General features: G+C 41.0%; 1 protein-coding gene across 4 annotated transcripts in view; it reads left to right on the top strand.

The window, feature by feature from the left end:
- The window catches only part of TMCC1 (transmembrane and coiled-coil domain family 1), a 76,225-nt gene that overhangs the window by 1,866 nt on the left and 54,844 nt on the right, over positions 1-19,515 (top strand). For 2 of the 4 annotated variants that reach the window (XM_030956461.1, XM_030956460.1), the window contains exon 1: positions 15,509-16,216. In XM_030956461.1, the coding sequence (XP_030812321.1) occupies positions 15,671-16,216 (546 nt within the window). In that variant the 5' untranslated portion in view covers positions 15,509-15,670. Of the gene's footprint in view, positions 1-195; positions 357-1,729; positions 1,979-12,815; positions 12,873-15,508; positions 16,217-19,515 lie in introns of those variants that run through there. The other 2 variants (XM_030956463.1, XM_030956462.1) reach the window with 2 other exon arrangements.

Here is a 19,515-nt window from a genome sequence, read left to right as displayed (position 1 = left end):
AGGAAATGGGTTGTATCTAGTGAGTCAGCTCCTCCACTGCTTGGGTGAATGGCCTGTGCCTGACTGTGAGCTAGCAACTGTGGCTGCTCTGGAGTGAGGCAAACCTTGTGTTAGTGTTTTCTCTCGTCTTTCTGAGAATTGTTTTGAACCATTCAAAAAGACTTGGTGTGATAATATCTTGGGCTTGGTTTCTAGGAATTTTTGCTTAGAGCTCTGGAGGAGGAGTCTTCCCTTTCCACTGGCTTCCCCAGCACGTTTACTGGTGTGGCGTGTTCTCCCCAGGTGGTTCTGTAGCTGTCTGCCAGTGAGAGCTGGGTTTTGGCACCTGAATTCACCAAGTGCAAGGTGTTTCTCAGGTGAGCTGGCTGGTTGGCTGCCTCTTGATAGACCTGGAGTCTCCTCAGCCCTGAAATAGAGGGAGTGGGTTTCACTGTGCCTGTCCCCTAAGGCCTGATGAAGGCTGATTGCTGTAGCACACTGAATGCTGCTTGGCATACAGGTTGTGCACTCTCCATGGGGGATGGAGCTCCTGTGGACTTGAGCTCTCTGGGGCCAGCAACAGGGTGGTCTCTCAACAGCAAGACTTGTAAAAATGGTGTGTAGGCAATGAACCCTGGGTGGCCCAGGTGACATCGAGAGGTCCCTTCCAAGGTCAGCAAATCTGTGAACTCGGCACAGTGTTTCCTAGAGGATAAACTGACATCCCTAGAAAGAGTGAAGATGGCTGAATGAAATGGAACATGAAGGTGGCAGTCTAGACGTGCATTGTCTGCACTTCTAGAAACTCAGTATTCTGCTGTGATTAAATACTGAAAATACTTAACTCCCCTAAGCAGTTGAGACCCTGGATATTGTTACAGCACAATGAGCTGATTGTTTGGGCTTGAATTTAACCTCCAAATTCTCAAAGTTGTTCTTTCAGCCAAGCTGTTAAGGAAAAAAGAAAGAAGAAAACAATTAATTGTGTAGAGTTAAATGTATTTTTGCAAAATGTAATGTCTTCGTACTTTCAGAAACATTTAATGGTAATGCAGATCTAGTTGACCCTTTTTATTTATAAACTCATGTACCAAAAATACAAAACACTTTTATCAAAATAAGATTGAGAACTTTGATTTGGAAGTTAGATCTGGCACACCATGTGAAATGCAAACACAGAACAGGAGGTCTCTGCCCCAAAAACGTTTACGTTTTATTAACTTATATCCAGACCTGAAAAGTTCAGAAGTTTGCCAACGCTCCAGAACGTTTATGCTATGCAGATACTCCCTAAGTATGTACTTTATGTGCATGCTGTGTTGGGGCTTCCATCACACTCTGTGTTGGTCCTGTTTTGGACAGTGGCTTGATTCTTTAGTCTGACACTGGTCACACAGGCACTCCTGTGGCAAAATACTCGGTGAACATCAAGGCATTTGATAAGCTGGGAAGGTTTGTCTGACTCAGGGCAATCTGTGATGTGATATAGTGTTGCATGCTCTGATATGATCAAATTTTATTTGAATGCTTAGAGGATTTCCCTCCTTGAGATAATTTATTAGGTTAAAGTAGTCAGAGTATGAGGTAACTTCAGAGGTTGCTTCTGATTTTAAATACGTCAAAGCTAGCAGAAACCCAGTTTTTCAAATGAGTTAATTATTTTCTCTGAAGGGGACTCTGAATATGTGTGCTGTTTTATTGTTTATCAGGTATTAGTGGCGTTTCTTATTATGCTTGTTAATTTTGGCAGGTCCTTCTCCTCTACAAAGAAGCTTTGTTGCCAAGATTTACTCTGAAAATGACCTACAGTACCTACTGCAGATGCCTGCAAGTGTAGAAGCTGATAAATCATATCTTCTTCCCTCCCCTGACTTTCCTGTTTCCTCTGGAATTTATACTTCTAAATTTTTTTAAAGTTAGACGTCTGTTGATGACATTTGGATTACAACTGTGAGCATACCTATGCAAAGAGACACAAGCTACCCTGAGCACTTTTGAGGTATGTATGCCTGCTGTGACTTAGAACACATGGAAGGGGAAGGCCATCTGATTAGGGCAAAGAGAGCTCTAGGTGTACATATTCTAGATTTAGGCTGATGTGCACTGTTTTGCATGGTTTTAGCAACAGAATATACATGTACACAGTGAGGCTGTAGGAGCACCAGAATACCCAGCTGGCATTGTATGGAGGGTGACCTTGGTTGAACCTACTGTGGGAGTACTCAAAAGATTGTATTTAGAAAAGCTGTATCCACTGCTCACCCATTCAGTTCCTAAATACCACCATGATCTGCAGAAATTTTCTTCTTCAAAGTGCATGTGTCATTGAAATGCACGTGGGAGGCCATGGTGGTTGCTCTATTTGCTTAGGTAAAGCACTCACATGAAGTTACAGAGTATTTGCCCTGAATTTGGAAGCATTTGGAATGAAGATTAGGAAAGAAGGATATTTTGCTTGCCTTCCTGTGCACAGGTGCTGGCACAGTGGTCTCTGCGCCCAGAAAGGAGCAGTCTCATTAGACAATATGCCTGTGATGTACAAGACACAAGCAGAGCTGGGTGGGATTTGCCTTGTTGCTGTGCAGGTTTGTCCCACGCAGGTAATGAGATGGACAGCCTTGGCTGTTTCCACAGCATAGAAAGTAACCAGTATGCATGGTTTTATTTTCCTTTTCCTAAAGCCTCCTTTGGAGGCTTTTAGCTGTCTATACATATTCTAAACCTGGAATGAGGAAGCTGGCTAACTGCCTCTGTATGGGCTTAGAAGAGGCTGGTGTGCACTGATAACATCTTTTCCTTCTGTAAACTACTTGGACTCCTTACCCCTTCTGTGATGTAGATGCCAGCGTTCCAGAGCAGTGGCAGTTTTGTCAGTTGATGGTGGGTTACAGTGAAAGGCAGCCAAACACACACCTCTCTGGCTTCCAGAAGAGACATTCATTAGTGGGTTTAGTTTAAAAAGGAAAACTAGTTGTGCTGAAAGTAGCTACCTGACTGAATCATTCATCATGCACAGTTGCCATACAGGATATATTTAGCAGACAACATGCATGCTTTTGTTGATAAGCTCCAGTGATTCAGGCTGAGATGACACTGGAGGGCCACAAATCTGACCTACCTCCCTGTCTGGCTTAAAACAGCCTGATGGTGTTCCTATAACAGGAAGGCAGAATGGGCTGTGTTGCAGTGCAAGTCTGAGCTGTGATGGGCAGCAAAGTGCAGTGGTTGGGAAGGGGATCCCTTACATGCACTGAAGGAACTCCTCCATCATTTGCTTGCAAGCAAAGCTGGGGCCAGGGATTGGCATCTTGGTGAGATTCTCTGTTATAAGTGGACAGAAGTTGGTGTAGCACACTTTAAATGTGTTTCTCAGTCTGCTTGGACAGTGTTATTTGGCTGTGGCGGTGTGCTAAAGCAGCATTGGGCAGAAAGGAGGAGCATTGTTTCCTGTAAACTGCTTTCATAGAAGCTGTAGGAACACACTAGGAGTGGTTTGCTGAGCTGCCCATTGCCACCTTATTGGTGCTTTATGCAGTGTACCAGGGATGTGGATTCTGCAACCCAACTTGGTGCATTTTTTTTGGTGGTATATAAGTAAGTTGTGATCTCTGTAATCCTCTCAATTAATGGTGCACATTTCCCAAAAAAACTGCCATTCTGTGAAAATAGAACAAGTCCTGCAGTATCTTTGAATACCTGTAAGAATACATAGAGTGCATGTCTCCATGAGTGTATATTCCTAAACAGAGTATTAGTCTTTATTTCCTTAACTGTAAGATAATGTTGACCTACCTTTGTAAAACATTAGGTTTCATGAAAAAAATAAGTGCAGTTCAATTATTCAAACTCATATAACTAAAAGTGAATTACTAAAATGTTGGGTGACAAGGAGATTGAGTATAAGATAAAGTTTTCTTTTGATGTAAAGAAGTGATCTGAAAGGTGAAATTGTGTACATTAGAGAACGTTGCATTAAAACTGTTCTAAAAAGTTGTCTAAAAGGGTTGTCTAAAAAGTTCAAAGAACATTCGAGAACGCTGCAGTGTTGAGATGAATGGTACTGCTGTTCATTCAGCTGGTGGGATGGGTTATGACAGGAAGTTTGTAGATACCTACTTACAGTTTTTTCAGGCGTAAATTTGGCGAATTTCAGTATATTTTGGATTTGTGTGAGCTGATGGTGTCCTTAACAAATCCCATAGTGGCCTTCCATACTGAAACTGTTGACTATTATTTTCCTGGAAGCCAGTTGCCATGGTGATTATCCTGAAGGCAAATAAATGTGTTTTTTGTGGTTCCCAGTTTTACTAGTTTTGAGCAAAAGGACTGTGGCCTTTTCTGGGATCACTGGAAGTGCTGCACCCATAGCACTCCATGTTTGTAAATTCACTGCCCCTGAACAAGCATTTCATGCTTTAGTGGGTCACAGTCATAAGGGGTAGCATCACTTGTCTGTGAGAAGCAGCAAGTGTCCTTGCTGTGATCCTGAGGTAGAATAGCAGTTAAAATGGGAGAAATGAACACAGAACGACTTTGGGTCAGAATCTGTTAAGACTGAACTTAGCTCATTCAGGCCAGTGATGCCTGACTGACTAGTAAGGCAAAATCTCTATTGGTAAAAGCCAGTCCCTCCTAGGTGCACGGGGCTGTTGTCCTTCCCTGTGGTGGCTTTCAGCTGGGATAGCCTCTAGCTCTGGTTGCTACTGATTTATATTGAATGCTTTGTGGAGGAAGATATTCTGCATATGTGAGCCTTTGCATAACAGAAGAACTTGGCTACGCATTGGATACCTGTGAGAAGTTTGACTGCCTGGGCTGCAGAGCATCCTGTGGTAAGAGGAGCAGAGAGGGAGGCTGTATCGGTGGCTGCTTGCTGCTCTGCAGAGCAGTTCCTGTGCTGGTCATGCTTTTGCTGTGGGAGTTAGTTCTCAGCTGGTTTGTTGTGCTGAAAGTTTTGGTTCTGGTTTACTGAAGTCCTTTAAATGCTTCTGGTGTAATTCCAGTCTGTGGGAGAAGTACAGGATCCAGTACTGTACAATCTCTTTATTAATAATATATTAATATGGCCAGGTGAAGAATTTTGTAGGTGATGCAAGATGGGAAGTTGATAGACCTGATGATAGTACTTGCCATTCAGAGGCACCTGGATAGGCTTGAGGAATAGGCAGGCATGAACCTCACGAGGTTCAAGGAAGGGAAAGAGGAAGCTCTGCACTTGGGGAGGACCCACCTGGTATAGCCGGTGTTCTGTGACCACCCATGTACTGAAATTCCTATCATGTACCTGTACTGGGAGCCTGACCAGCTGCAAAGCTGCTCTGCAGCTAGCAAACGGGTGTTCTGGCAGAAACCCAAGTTGCACAGCAGCTCTGTAAGGAGCCATTAACTTGTGTCTTGCTTTTGGCTCTGATTATAAGCACACACCTTCTCAGTGGTAGCTGAAATTCAGCCTTATTTCAAATAAGATTGCTCTCTTCTTATGCTGCTTTGAGTAAAGATTTGTGGATTTTTTTATGTGGACTCTACCATGAATGTGGGAAGAAACATGATTTTGGCTGAGGTTTTAAATGCATGACTACTTGTTTCCCATTGGTAACAAAGTAGTCAAGCCCAATTGCTTTATACCAAATTACTGCCTCTGTGCGGCTGGATGTGGAGGTGGATATTGAAGAGCAGCATATTTGTGAGTGGCTGCTTTGCTGTGCTGTGTTTGTGCAGTTTGGGTGTGTGTGTATGTGTGTCTCTAAAATGCATGATAAGATCTAAGAGAAGAAAAGAACCGTAGATATGCATCATTATTTTTATTGCAAAAGTCCAAAAAGTGAGCAAAGCAGGGAATTCACAAGTCTGTGTGGTAGCGGTTGATGGATGGCTGACATGGGTCCTGTTCCAAAAGGTGCTGCTCTGAGGGGATAGGGAGTTGTGGCTGTGCTGGGCTGGTTCCTTGGCACCTGAAAAGAGGCCTGGCAGCATGTCTGTGTGCTGCAGGGCAGGTGCCCATGGTTCTGCTCACACGGTGTCTGTGAGATACACAGGCCAGGCTGATGCTGTTCCTACTCGTTAGGGTACATAGGAATGCAGTTATATTGTTCCTTGTCTCAAGCTTTGCTTGATCGTACCTGGGACTGGGAGAAGTGGCTGTAATGAGTCAAGTCAAAAGCACCTTATGCATGTCTCCTGTTTCTGTTGACAGCTGATAGCAGGTTTTTAACATTGAGAACAGGTAAGAAGGTGTGGGTGGGGGTAGTCTTTTACTGATAGGTCCTCCCAGCCTCATACAAGTGCTGACTGAAGGACTTCAAGCAGTGTTTGATGGGTAACCTGAACATCTTGTTTGTAGTCCTGCAGGGAGGAATGTGCTAATGCGTGATTAGAAAAGGCCCCGTAAACAAACTGGCCCCAGATTAAGGCCACTACTGTTACGCTAATACAATTTTTTTAAAGAGTCACACTTAAGTAAAAGCTCCCTAGACTTGCAGTCTTGAAAAAGGATCAGGAAGGAGAGTTTTCTTCTGAAGAGCAGGCTGAAGCTGTCAGTGGTTGAGCAGCATCAACGGTCAGAATAGCGATGACTATTGACTTCTGGTCAGAATTTGTCTTGCCAGATTTGTGTCACATTTTAAATAATACTGGTAGAAAGAGCTGGTTTTGAGTCATTAGGGGGACTGTTTTACCACTATGTGTGAGGTTAGTTCTACTTCTTTCACGAGTCATTGTAAGTATGATACTTTCCAAGGGCTAAAAGCACATGTTAAAATCACACATAGTGTGGGGTGTGGGTTGGTGGTAGATGATATCTTTCTTTACAAGCCTGCTAATTTAACTTGTTTTAACCTCCTTACAACTGCAAGCCTGGAATAAACTATTCATTTAGAACTAGAGTTGCTAAATCTTGCCAGCATCTCTGCTGGCATTATCACAGGTAATTCTGCTAGGAGTTAAAATGAGAGGCCATCTCTTCTTTTCTTTGTATTACTAGCATGCTTAGATGTTTCTCTTTAATGCCAGAAATAGGTGTAGTATAACCTTTTGTCTTCCCTTGGAAGTGGAATGAAAATATCTGCATTTCCACTTTATGGTTCACTTGTTCCCGACATTTGAGTCAACTTTGACATGCAGAAGGTGGCACTGTCTCTTGGCAGACAGGCAGTGAAGAGATAAGAGCAGCTTTGATCTCTCCCCTCCACCCCTTCCTCTGCTGAAAAGATCCTGCCAAAATTCTTGTCATGGCCTAGTACTGTTGCATTTTTACAGAGACTGAAGAATCAGATCCAGATAATGTAGATGTTAATAGGAGAAGTTAATAGTAGGAGTGCAACTGACCACTAAAATACTTGAGATGCTTCAAGGAATTAAATCCATTCTTTTCTTTGTGGAAGACACATTGTTTTGACTATTGGCTTAACACTTCTTCAGTCTTTTCCTTTGGGGAGGAAGTTTCTCTGTTTGCAAAATGCAGTATTTGAACTGTAGAAGTGAAATCACTTGTATTCTGGTGAGTCCTTGCTGAAGCTCACGTGAGTTCCTGTTTCTGCAGCTGTTATGGCCATAGCATCAGATAGGAGGTTTTTGACAACACCATCTGGGAGTAATTGTGTACCCTGTCTGTCTACTTCCTCTCTTTAACCTTATTCCAAAGTTGTTATAACTGGGTCTATGGTCAGATTTGTCCCTCAGTCCTGTCTTCCTTCAAGTAAGAGTTATTTTCTTTTGTATTGGTTCATATCACAGCCGTGGAAATATCTGTACATACAAAAGCTAAAATTGAATGCCATGCTGTGGTTCTGAAAATGAGCCCCAGGGGACAAAAGAGGTTGGAAATGTCTTAAATTGCCATTTCTGTTGTACTTCTTGTGTTGTGAAAGGACAGCTTCAGATCCCTGCTTGGACTGTGGCTGGAGATGTCCCTTCAGTGTTCTTCAGTGAAGCCCTGAGTTCAGAGCATGCACTTGGCTGGTTTTTAGAACACAGTAATAGGGGTCCAACATTTTTCCCTTTTGCAAAAAGCAGAGGTGTTTTTGAGGAAATGCTGCTGTTGGCTTAACTTCAGTTTCGTTTTGAGGAAGAGTGGGTGAGGATGTCAATTTTCTGAAACAGGCCACTAAATTAAGTGAAAGTGTCAACTGTCAGCCTTCCTGTGGCAGACCACACAGTTTTGAATTGCAGGTTCCCTCTTGAGCCTAGTAAAGCAGGCTGTCTTCATAATAATTCTTCATCCAGTTTGTTTTTCTTCTAAAATCCCTGCAGACTGCACTGTTAGTGTTGTCTCCCAAATTTTAAATATGTTCACAAAAAAAGTCAAGAAAATGTACATGATACATGTAATTGTCAATGTCAACTAATCAGAAGACTCTAGTTAAATCTTTCTTGAACATTCATTTAGCTTTCTTGAAGCACTGTTTTTATATAATGTGATGGAAAATAGCCTATATGTAGCCTTTTCCAGAAAATAATGTTTTTAAGTGGCTTGAGTAGGTTCCAGTTACACTGCTGTACACTGTTCATAAATGAATCTGAAGCAATCAACAGGAGAAATCATGGAAGTATAACATTAACCTTATAAGAGCAAATTTTAAGTTTGGTTCTCTGCTGTAAAGGTGTCACATGACCTTTAGGCAGCTTCTTGATCTTTCTGTGTGGGGGTTTGCCTGAAAACTAGGGAAATAATAATAATTCAACATAATCTAGGAGCATTCGAAGGGTGAATTCACAGACTGCTCACATGTTATGGTAATATAAACCTAGAAATTCTTTATGTAGCTAAGGAATTCATCAAGGATGAAGTTCTGCTGAGCTGTGGAACCAGCAGCATTGCCCCACAGTCAGACTCCATGGCACACCAGCTCTAGATGCAGCAGTGAAGTTGGGAAAGACTTCTGATAAATAGGCAGATCACCAGCTATAGAAATACAGCTGAAACATTTTGCTTTGGTTTTCACATGAGATTTTGACATATCACAAACACAGAATGATTATGTATTGGTACCTCTGCATGGTTAGTAATTTTGGAGAAGTCTTGATCTTTACTTCATAGCTTTCATTCAAACAGTGTAACCACTGAGTTACTGAATGTTCAGAGAGGGGTGGAAAAGATGTCAGGAGTAGAAAAGATGTCAGTGGCAATTGGTTGAACTCCAAAGCAGCAGAACCATTTCTGAAAACCAGTCACTCAACTTTAGGCCACTTTGAGTTATTATTACTTAAATAAACATGGAAAATTGCCTCATCTTTGGTGATGTTGTCTATGGTTCTTAGATGTGAACTTCTACTTTGCAGAAGAACCAGCAGTCTTTATTCTACATTCAGAGCAATGAGCAAGCAATACTTGCTATAGGGAGGGCATCAGTAGTGTAGAGGTTGCCCACAAGTGTTATTGAAGGTACTTGATTCTGATGTAGGTCTACTCAGGAAGATGTTTATTAAAAAGAAATTGAAAGGAGAAAGGGATCTGTCACTCACTAAGGTAGTGTTTGGTATATGCTCTGTGAGTGACAATAAGTGAAGTTTTCTCTTATCTACAGAATTAATATGTGAGCTTTCAGGAACATAAACTGTATACATTAGTTCTGCTGGTCAGCAGTATTAAATATGAAGTTATAGGAGCTGTTTCAACAGGATGTGGATCTGAGAAGAGGCTGATGTTGAAAGATCTCCTTCTGGTATGTCTGAGCATGCTGCCCTGGCACATGTGAACCATTAATGGATATAGTAATAGAAATGGTGAAGTCTTTTTGGTGTGGCAAAGCATAAAATCTGCTGATGAAACCTTTGTAGTTGCTATTTGTTAATGTGTATGGAAATGCATGGGAAAAAGTGACTTTCTCCCTCCCCACCCCTGCTTCAGAGAGGAGGAGGACAACAGGGGATCTACTCTCACTCCTTTTTCCTTGTAACATACTCACCTCTAAGAAACAAGTGCCTGGACTGTGTAGAGCTATTTTCGGCTTGTGAGGATTTTAGGAGAAACATTTCATGTTTCGCATGGGATCACATATAATGCCATTTTTGTCCCTGAATATCTTAAAAATCATGTAATTCATACCTAAAGACACTGCCAGCCTTTTCCTTTAACAGTGCTATCAGCCATACTCCCTTTCTGGTCTTGGCCTGGGGAGGATCTTTGTGTATCTATATCTCGTGTTTCTGGTTTTCCTTTCAGACTTCAGTAGAATTAAAAAAAATATTTTCTTGGGTGAATTTTGGAGGAGGAGGATGATAAAGAATTATGTATGTAAAACTGTAGGTATCTTTTCCATTAAAGATAGTATAGTATTGTTTTCTGTTTTCTTTCTGCCTGTATTCTACCATTTACCTAAGGTATTTGTATTTAATTAATTCTTGTATGTCTTCTTCTTCCATTCTGGCCCAAATTCTCCACTCAGACTTTTTCAAAATTGTTCCATTGTAATAGCTACATATATACATTTCTCTAGATATTGGGTTGTCATGTTACTATCCCGTTTTCTTGAGTCAAATTACTTACTCTGTTACTGATGTCTTCCTCTTTAAATGTTTTCCAGATGACAGCCCCCTTGAATTTTACACCCATTCTGGTTTCTCATGAGGTCTTTTTTCTGATAGAATTAGCTGTTAACACACCCAGAGCTTTCTCTCCTTATTTGCTCTGCTGAGCAATGATGCTTTTAAAATATCTTAATCCTCCTTTGGATATAAATCGCTTGCTAGGGTTCCCAATTCCTATAACAGTGGCTTTCCATTGTGTGACTGTTGCGTCTTTAGTCTTTCTTGCTAAACTGTTTGCCTGGTTACAGACTCCATTTTGGGATGGATTTCTGAAAATAATCTGGGATTTCTCAAACTAAGCTGGGCTTTTTCTTAGCAAAAATCGCTTCTATTCTGAAACAACTGAAAAGTGCTTTTCTTTTACCAAATAGGATGAGTGGGAAGCATCTCCTTCCTAAGATCCCTGCTAACTGTGATGGCAAGTCTATAGCGAGCTGTTAAATTGACCTGTTTATGAAATAAAAAGAATGTGAGGATTATATAGCTAATTATACTTCAGCATCTTTATTATTAAGGGTTCATGGTGTTCTTATATGTCATAAGAGAAAGGTATTTGAAATACTCTATGAGAAGGCGGAATTTTTCCTGTTTCCTTTCCTTGAAAATAATTTTTCTTCCCCATTTCTGCAGTCCTGTACTGTTTGTTTCTGTAACAAGTGCTTCAGCTGCAGATAAGTGATCTCTAAACTGGTTTTCAGTGGTAGCTTCAGAGTTCAGTTTGTTTACAAAAAACTCTGATTTTGAAGGGAATTAATTAAACTGATTAGTTTAAAGTAAACTTTCACTTGAATAAAGTCTAGAATCAGAGGGGCAAAAGTATTTTCAGACTTGTCAATTTTTTTGAAATGTTCATGTTACAAAGTATTTGATAAAGAAAAAAAGAAAAGTGAAAGAGTGGGAAGAATTGTCAAAAAACATCAAAGCCAAGATGATGGCTACGCTTTGTAAGTACATGGAAGTGAAGGAATTTTGATTAGCCCCACGCAATAGTTTCTCAAAGTTCAGAAGAAAATGGAGCTTCTGACAGCAAGTGGGAGTTTTGGTGGTGTGTCAGTTAGGGCTATGCTTCACACGAGGGACAGTACAGGTAGTTTTGGTGCTAATGCCTCTTAGTGTCCACCTGTGGGCACTCTGGGACACAGACTCTGAACTATGGCAGCCATGAAACAATTTGAGCCAAAAGCAGCTGCTGATCTGCAGGTCCTGTAATGCTGTAGGTCATTCAGTAGTGCTGTAGGTCATGTCTCTGAAGACCTTGCTGACAAAAGCTCTTATAGTTACTATGAATAAAAAGTAACATTAAAACTTTAAAAAAAGTAGACAAATAGTGTGACTGAAGTTCTGTTAGTGACGCCTCATGTGACCAGTACTTCACACATTGTATTAGTTCTCCACTAATGCTAGTATAGAAATGGATTTTCTTCTATAGGAAGATATTTTTCAAAAATGTGTTAATTCATTTTTCCAAGTTCCTAATATTTGCTGTCATCACTTTCTTCATACTCTAGCATCCCACTTCAGTGGATCAGAGTAACCCTTTCTTCCTTTCTTTCTGTCTTAGGTGGGAATCTGATGTGGAATAAAACAGTCAAAATACCCCTTTTGTGCAGAGTTCTTGGGGTGTTCATCTGAAGAATAGTGTGCTCCCTGTTTTCAAGAGCTGGTTGAGTTAATGATCATCTTTGGAAAATCTGGGTGATCTGGCTGTGTTTCAGACTAGTCCTTGAGGCTGCCTAGAGAAGTGTGGTTACTGTGTCTGGTCTCAGCTGTCCTCTTGTCGTCTCCTAGCAAGCACCTGGCCTTTGGGTCTTTTGCAGAAATGGACGGGCAGGAGCTGCCAGGGGACAGCAGCTGCCTGTGCAATGAGCTGTGGCAGGTGCAAGTGTGTCCGAATGCCGCAGCTTTTACCTCCTGTGAGGTGAACACCAGAGCCAGCTGTTTGACCTGGGCTGGAGCATGGAGAATGACTAAATAGGAGAAGAAAATAAAATCTACATGGTGCACGTTGGAGCCCTAGCATCTTCCTCTGCTTTCGGCCTGTGGTGGTGGCCATAAACCCCAACATAAAATGCTCCTTCACAAGAACTTCTTGATTAACTCTGTAAGATTCAGTTTTAACTTCAGTCATATTTTTATCCCTTCAGTTATTTGAAAGTTTAAAACAGGACAGCTTCCAGGGGCACTTGCATTTCAATGGAAAAAAATTACTAAAAAAAAAATTTAAAAGTTGGAATCATGTTCTTTCTTTGCTGTTTATGTATATCTTTCCTCCAGTTTTCAGTATTGTATCTCATACTCAATTTCTTTTGCAGTTCTGTTCAGTGGAGGGACTGCTGTGGGTCAGCCATGCTAAAGGGCAAATGATGGAGGCAAGTACAAGTTTATCCTTTCACTACTATCTAATGCTGATTTTGCCAGTTTTTTCTTTTGAACTGTTTTGTTTCCCAGGGCTCCTGGAAAATAATTGCACAAATGAAGGGCTGTATTAGAATGTTCTGGGGTATAATAATGTTGTAACATGTGCTCAGTTGGCTGTATATGTAATTGTGAATTTTGTTCCTGATGTAATGTATTCTTGTTCTTGAACTCTATGGTATAAAGTATTGTTTCCTCCCGCTAACAGAATATAAAAGTGGTTGTAAGTAGAGAAAACAAAAGTGACCACAAAAGTTGAATCCTAATGCAAATAAGTGTGCTAATTAATTTTGAAGATTCACAATTCTTCACACTTAGAGAATTTTTTTCCCCAGAAATAGATACTAGAACAAATAAATGCTTGTAAGGACCTTCATGCCAGATGTGTAATTTGCAAAGCTCATTTCAGGCTCACAACAGACTTATCCTGTGGAAATAGAAGTAGGAGATGACTACAAAGCTCCCATTAGGAACCTCTGAGAGGCTATATAATTTCAGAAGTATGTTGCAGAATACACAGGGTGGTCATATCTTGTTTGTGAGCTCACTGTGGGCTGGTTTGTTTCAGGTTGGTTTGTAAATTGCCATAGGGTTACTTTAAGCAGGGTAATTTTTTCTAGCAGATAATATGTGGAATTCCAGTTAGACTCAGGTAATGTTCTTTAAGACCAGCAGCATTGCCAGTGATAATGTGAATAGAGAGTATGCAGGAGATCAGAGAGATCCTGGCTGGAGAGTTTACCCATCATCTTAGATAAGAACTGCAGTTCTTCAGTGAGTCCTGACTGAAAATAAATTCTGAGTGAACGAGCTAAAATGAAAAAGGCAGTTATGGGTCAGCTGTCAGGTTTGTATTTTATATGCCAAATAGTTTTGGGACTCTTGCTTTTTTAGATGGTGAGTTTTGTTCACTGAACCATTTGGTCTGTTGGTTTTTGCTATTTTTTGTCCCAAAACATAAATTGAGTGCAGACCTGTAGTCTAACTTTCTGCAAAACCTGTTGCCTGAAGGGGAAAAAAAAAGATTAAGAAAGAGGAAGCTCAAAAGCCAAAGCACACTACTAGAAAGAAAGGCATTTTAATTCATTTAAGATAGTGTTAAGTATGTAGGTATGTTGTTGGCACATCTTTTTTCTTCTGCCACACAATTGCTGCATGAATGTGGGTAAATATATTCTTCTTGGATGTAGTTTATTCCTTTGCATTTAATGTGTTACTGATTAAACTGGCTGGTAAATTTACACTCAATGCTTATAGCATCTTCAAAGCACAGAGGTAAAATCCTGCATGATTCCAGTGTTCTGCTTTCTGTAAGTACTGAGTTTCTTCTTGCCTCCAACTAATAGCAGTGACACTTGAAAAAAAGAAAGAGAGAGGCAGCTCTTCTGATATTTTTGGACGGCAATTTGGAAAGCATTTTGGAATATCTGTTTAACCCATTGTGTTAGGTTTCAGATGCACAAAATCTAGAGCACTCCAGTTGTAAACTCAATGCATTCTGTTTCTGCAGCTGTTCTAGCATAGAAATGAACACTCTCAAATCCCAAATATGCTGAGTTTCAAATAATTCTTTTCTAAAGCGTAGACTGCTTTCTGCCAAGATTGAGGTAGACCTTTGTGAGCCGATTTCTGTATTTATAGAAGCCTAATCAGAGTTTTCTCTTGCAGAAAACAATGGTCAGCTTCTGAGCATGTGATCTCATGGTGCTGATGTAAAACCCTTTCAGTTACTGTATCCTTCCTTTCTTCCTCCCTTTCATCCCCATATCTTTGCTGACCTTCTCCCATAGTTGTTGCTATGAGCAAGTGCTGAGCTGCGCTGTTGTATAATCCAGTCCTGCCTGAGCCCAGGGAATGACTTGGGTTGAGATCTCTAAGAACAGATGTGCAGTTCCTGTGCCAGAGGCTGAGCTGCACATACCTGGTGCTGATCCCTTGCAGATTTGGTTGCTTAATCTACTTTTCAAAATGCATTCTTGTTTCCTCTGAGAGCTGTGGAGCAAGAGTATGCCAACTGAAAGCATTTCACTTGCCTATTCTTGCTTGAAGATAGATTTTCACATCAGGTTTCCAGTGCCATCAGTGGATGCTGGCTGTAATAAGCCATTTCTCACTATGTGGAAATGAATAACTTATTTGGAAATGTTCTGTTTTTTTGCATGTGTTAAATACTGTTAAGTTAGGGCCTTAGTATCAGATCTTTCTCAAAGAGCAAAATTAATTCTGCCTAAGTGACTAACATGCTTTTCAGAAGTTTAACCTCATGTTAGATGTTATTATGGGCTTGTTCTTAATAAACAAAACCCCACTGGTTTCTTCTTGCTTCTCCCCTTTTTGAACAGCTTTTTTACCTTTCTTGCTTTCCTACACCCTTTGTGCTGGACTTCTCCCCCCAGGCAATGAATGACTTGTCTCACACAAGCTTTGGCTTCTGCGTACAGCCTAGATGCAACTAATGCCATGTGGAGGGGTGCTCCAAGGACTGATACATTTTATTTTGTTAATGGCATGTTTTGCACATTGGATTTTTAACCCACACTTGCTGCATGGATGTATAATAATGACTACTCTTTTGTTTAACATTAGATAAGCATGAGATCACCGTGGCACAGCTGCATGTGTAGTCACTCTTGAAGCAATTACACACCTAATTGGCTGGCAATCTTGGCATTTTCAAAATAAACACAAGCCTTTTAAAGAAAGGGGACGTATTTATGTATGAATAGTCAAATAAACTTGTTGGGTGTCATCAATGGAGCCGTCTGGCACTGAACAGTTGTCTGATGACCCTGATCCTGGAGGCAAATCCCAAGATCAAGAAACCAAAAAACAACATGAATCAGAGCAAAAATTATCCAAAATAACACATAATGCTTTGGAGAACATTAATGTCATTGGTCAAGGCTTGAAGCACCTGTTCCAGCATCAGCGCAGGAGGTCGTCTGTTTCTCCGCATGATGTCCAGCAAGCTCAGGCTGAGCTGGAGCCTGACCTGGATTTGGAAAGCCAAAGCGTCTGTGCTGAAATTGATGGTGTCTCCACCCACCCCACAGCTCTGAACCGGGTGCTTCAGCAGATCAGAGTGCCACCCAAAATGAAGAGAGGGACCAGCCTGCACAGCAGGTGGGGCAAGGGAGATGCCCCGAAAGGAAGCCCGCAGATCAACAGAAGGTCTGCTCAGGATATTCAGTCGGGTCGGCCCAGATCATCATCCACTACAGATGCTCCCACAAACTTGTCTGTGATGGAGATTGCTTCTTCTATCTATGTAGGTGGAGAAGAGGCCACAGCAGCAGCAGTAAGTTACTCAGATTTACCTTTGATCTTTATCATCTCCCTGTATGTTTTCTTAAGCCCTTTGAAATCTTGTTTTGAAAAGCAGGTTTCTTTCAGCAAATTCAAGTGGTACTGTGTTCAAAAGCTTCTTCAGTGGTGAAGCAAAGAGCTTAAAAAATGCAAGCATTAGTCATTTTCTCACATGGCAGGTGGCTGATTTTATATGTATTTGATCAGTGAAATGAGAGCTACATTTGAAACATGTTAGGTTGTTTGGATGGCACACCTCAGTCAAACAAGGAGTGATAGCCTGAGCAGTCGCCAGAGTGGTCCTTCTTAGCAACTGTTAGCTAGTTCCTGCAAGAAAACCTTCCATTTACCTAGATGACTTTTTAAATTCCTCTCTTATTTTCTTTTTTATTTTATAAAAGCAAAGAATTCTAGTGTGAGTGGATGGTGTTTTGGTCTTTTAGGCTGTGAGAGGCTCTGGGAACATGGGCTGCGGCCTGCACTACAGTCCAGCCCCTCAGTGCTGGGTTGTTTGTATGTGGTTTAGATCATCCTGGCTGCTCTGCTGCTGAGGGATCACTGCTGTCTCCTTCAGTTTGTCCTGCCTGTGTGGGAAAAGCAGTCACTGAAATGACAGTCTCCGTTCTGTGACACGTTCTTGCAAAGTTTGCCTGTCAGCCTATTGATGATATCAAGAAGCAAGCAGCATTTGTCTTACCATTTCTCCCCTTTCCCAGATCAATTTAGTTGAAGCATTCTTGAAGTTTGATGTTTTTGGGGTTTTTTTTTGTTTGCTTTTTGGAAGACTAGTTTTCTGATTAACTCATTTTAGTTTGTTCAGGAAACTGGTTCAGAGAGTCCTCTGAAAAACAGCCCTTAATAACAAAGGGGTCTATGGAGGCTGGATATGCTTTGTTTCCTCTTGCAAGGAGTCTGCCTGGAGCTGTATCTGAAGCTTTTGCCTCTTGCTGACTGTTACAACAACAGAGATAGTAACGAAGTAGTTATGAAAAGCATGCACTCTCCTGGGCTGGTTAACTTTGCAGTTAGTCAAGCCATTGAGAGTTATGAGAAGCAGACCTCATAATAGCTTCAGGTTTACTTGTATATTGCCTCTCTCTTCATTGTGAGTGAACTCAGGATCTTTGTTTTAGGACAATTTTAGGGAAAATTGTTCGTTTTTTGAGTTTGTACCCAAATCCAGCAACAGAAGTTTATAAAGCAAGGTCTGGTTTGTTGATTTCAAGCTGTCGTCCCTTTACTTCATGTATGAGCAGGGAGATTGAACAGGCCAAAGCATATTAGGTAAGTAATGTGGGAATATGGGGAAAGGCCTTTTCTCCCAACTGTGCAGCTTTGTCTGATGAAATGTTTGCCTGGATTGGTGGTTTCCAAAGCGGAATGTGGATAGGACAGTCCACTGGAGTGTAGGAAGGAAATATTTTTTGGTTTGTTTTTATATTTATTTTCCTTTATAGTTTGTGTTTCTGTGTATGTTTTAAAATAAGCATATTGTAATAGTTGAGTAGTACATGTACGTAGTTTATAAATAAGCATACATGTATTGGGAGTCCATGCTCAAACATTTTGTACTGATTGAGTGTGCAAAGTTTGGAAACTACTGGGGTCACGTGGCAGGAGTGACAGGAAAAATGAAGACTGTTAATCTGATAGCATTCTGCTACAGCATCTTGCAGGTGTGAGAACAAGTTTAGGAGTCACTTTTTGGCATATAAGGGCCTGTGATTAGGTGAAGCAGCCACTTCCACCCTGCAGCTGCCATTCCTCTGGAGCAGCACGTGGTACGGAAGAGTGGCTGGGGACAGGGTCCCTGGCCTCGTCAGGCAGTCGCCCCCTGGGAGCCATCCTTGGTGCTGCTGGCTGTGCCCTTGGTGGCCTGAGGGAGAGGGGCTGCACAGGCTTTCTCCCCTCCATGTTGGAGAGATGAGAGAGGGGGACTGGAGTCTGACAGAAGAAAACAAAATGAGGGGGGAAAGGCCACCTTTGGGGACTAAACCATCAGAGACCTCTGTGATCAGTTTACCCTTGGTAGAGCTTGGTGAATTTCTAGCTGCTTTATAATATTTGCACCATCTTATGACAGACAATAACAATGTATACTGTAGGTCTAAAATGACACGGCCAAGGAAATACTGCTATGGAGAATGAGACATAAAATGAGAGGGAGATGCGAGTGTCAGTCCCTTGTACTGAAATCACGTTGCATGTGCCTGTTTTTCTGTTACTAACTTTTGTCTTTCAGCAGATAGTCTGTAGGAGAGGGAAGAAAGATGGGCAGGAGAGTTGGACTTTCTTTTCCTGGAAAATTTTCGCAGGTCAGGGTGGTGTACCTCATTTACTCTCCTGAGAGCAGGTAACTATCTCACAGTGTGGCACAAAGGTTGGAAGAGTTATTCAGTAGTTTAGTGCCTTCCAAATGTGGGGATCTCTACCCTCTCATGCCTCCAAGAGCCAGAAAGGTCAAGACTGCTGCAATATTGCTATGCAATCTGTATAATGTTGGGAGCTGTAAAAATCACATGAACTATGCTTGACTTAATTTGCACAGGAAACAAAAAGTAAAAATTGAAAAATAGAAATGTTGGGGTTTTTTTCACGGAGAACAACAGAATGTTGTCTGATATTCTGTGAAAAGCACTGTGTGTCTTTGCCATATTAACATAATATCTTGCTGTTGTTTCAGTCTGAGGCGTACTGTCTTGGCTATGGCATGTGTCTATACATACTAGGTTTAAAGTATGTTGATGCCAGTTGAAGTTACAAATTAATGGGAGACAGCTTGCAGGTTAAATGCAGATGAGCTTTAAATAATATATAGCAGCCTTTACTGAATTTTCAGTATAGAGATGTAATGCGTTTGTAAATTAGCTCCATGTAAATTTTAAATCACTGATATGATTATTAGCAGAGCTTCTTGGTTTGTCAGATCAGTAAAGCATAATGCAGTCATTTGGTAAATCACCCTTATAACAGATGTCAGTGCTGTTTTCATTGGAGAAGCCAGCTTAGCATTCAGGCTGCTGCGCTGCTAGAATTTATGACTATAAATTAATGAGTTGTTAAGTTGCAAAAACTAACTCTTCATTCAACAATTTGTATTGGAAAATTATTTACAACACACTTCAAATGAGAATCAGTAAAGAGCCAGGAAAAATCTGAAATCATTAGAGCAAACTTAAAGTTTGATGTAAATTCAAACTTTAAACACTCTCTTTAAGTTATGAGGTATTGAAGTTGTTCCTCACAGTATTACTTTAACCCTAAGTTCTCCTATTTTATGTAGCCTCACTG

This window comes from Camarhynchus parvulus, chromosome 12, assembly GCF_901933205.1.
Source record: "Camarhynchus parvulus chromosome 12, STF_HiC, whole genome shotgun sequence".
Lineage (NCBI taxonomy): Eukaryota > Metazoa > Chordata > Aves > Passeriformes > Thraupidae > Camarhynchus > Camarhynchus parvulus.
This window is presented reverse-complemented; position numbering and strand designations above follow the sequence as displayed.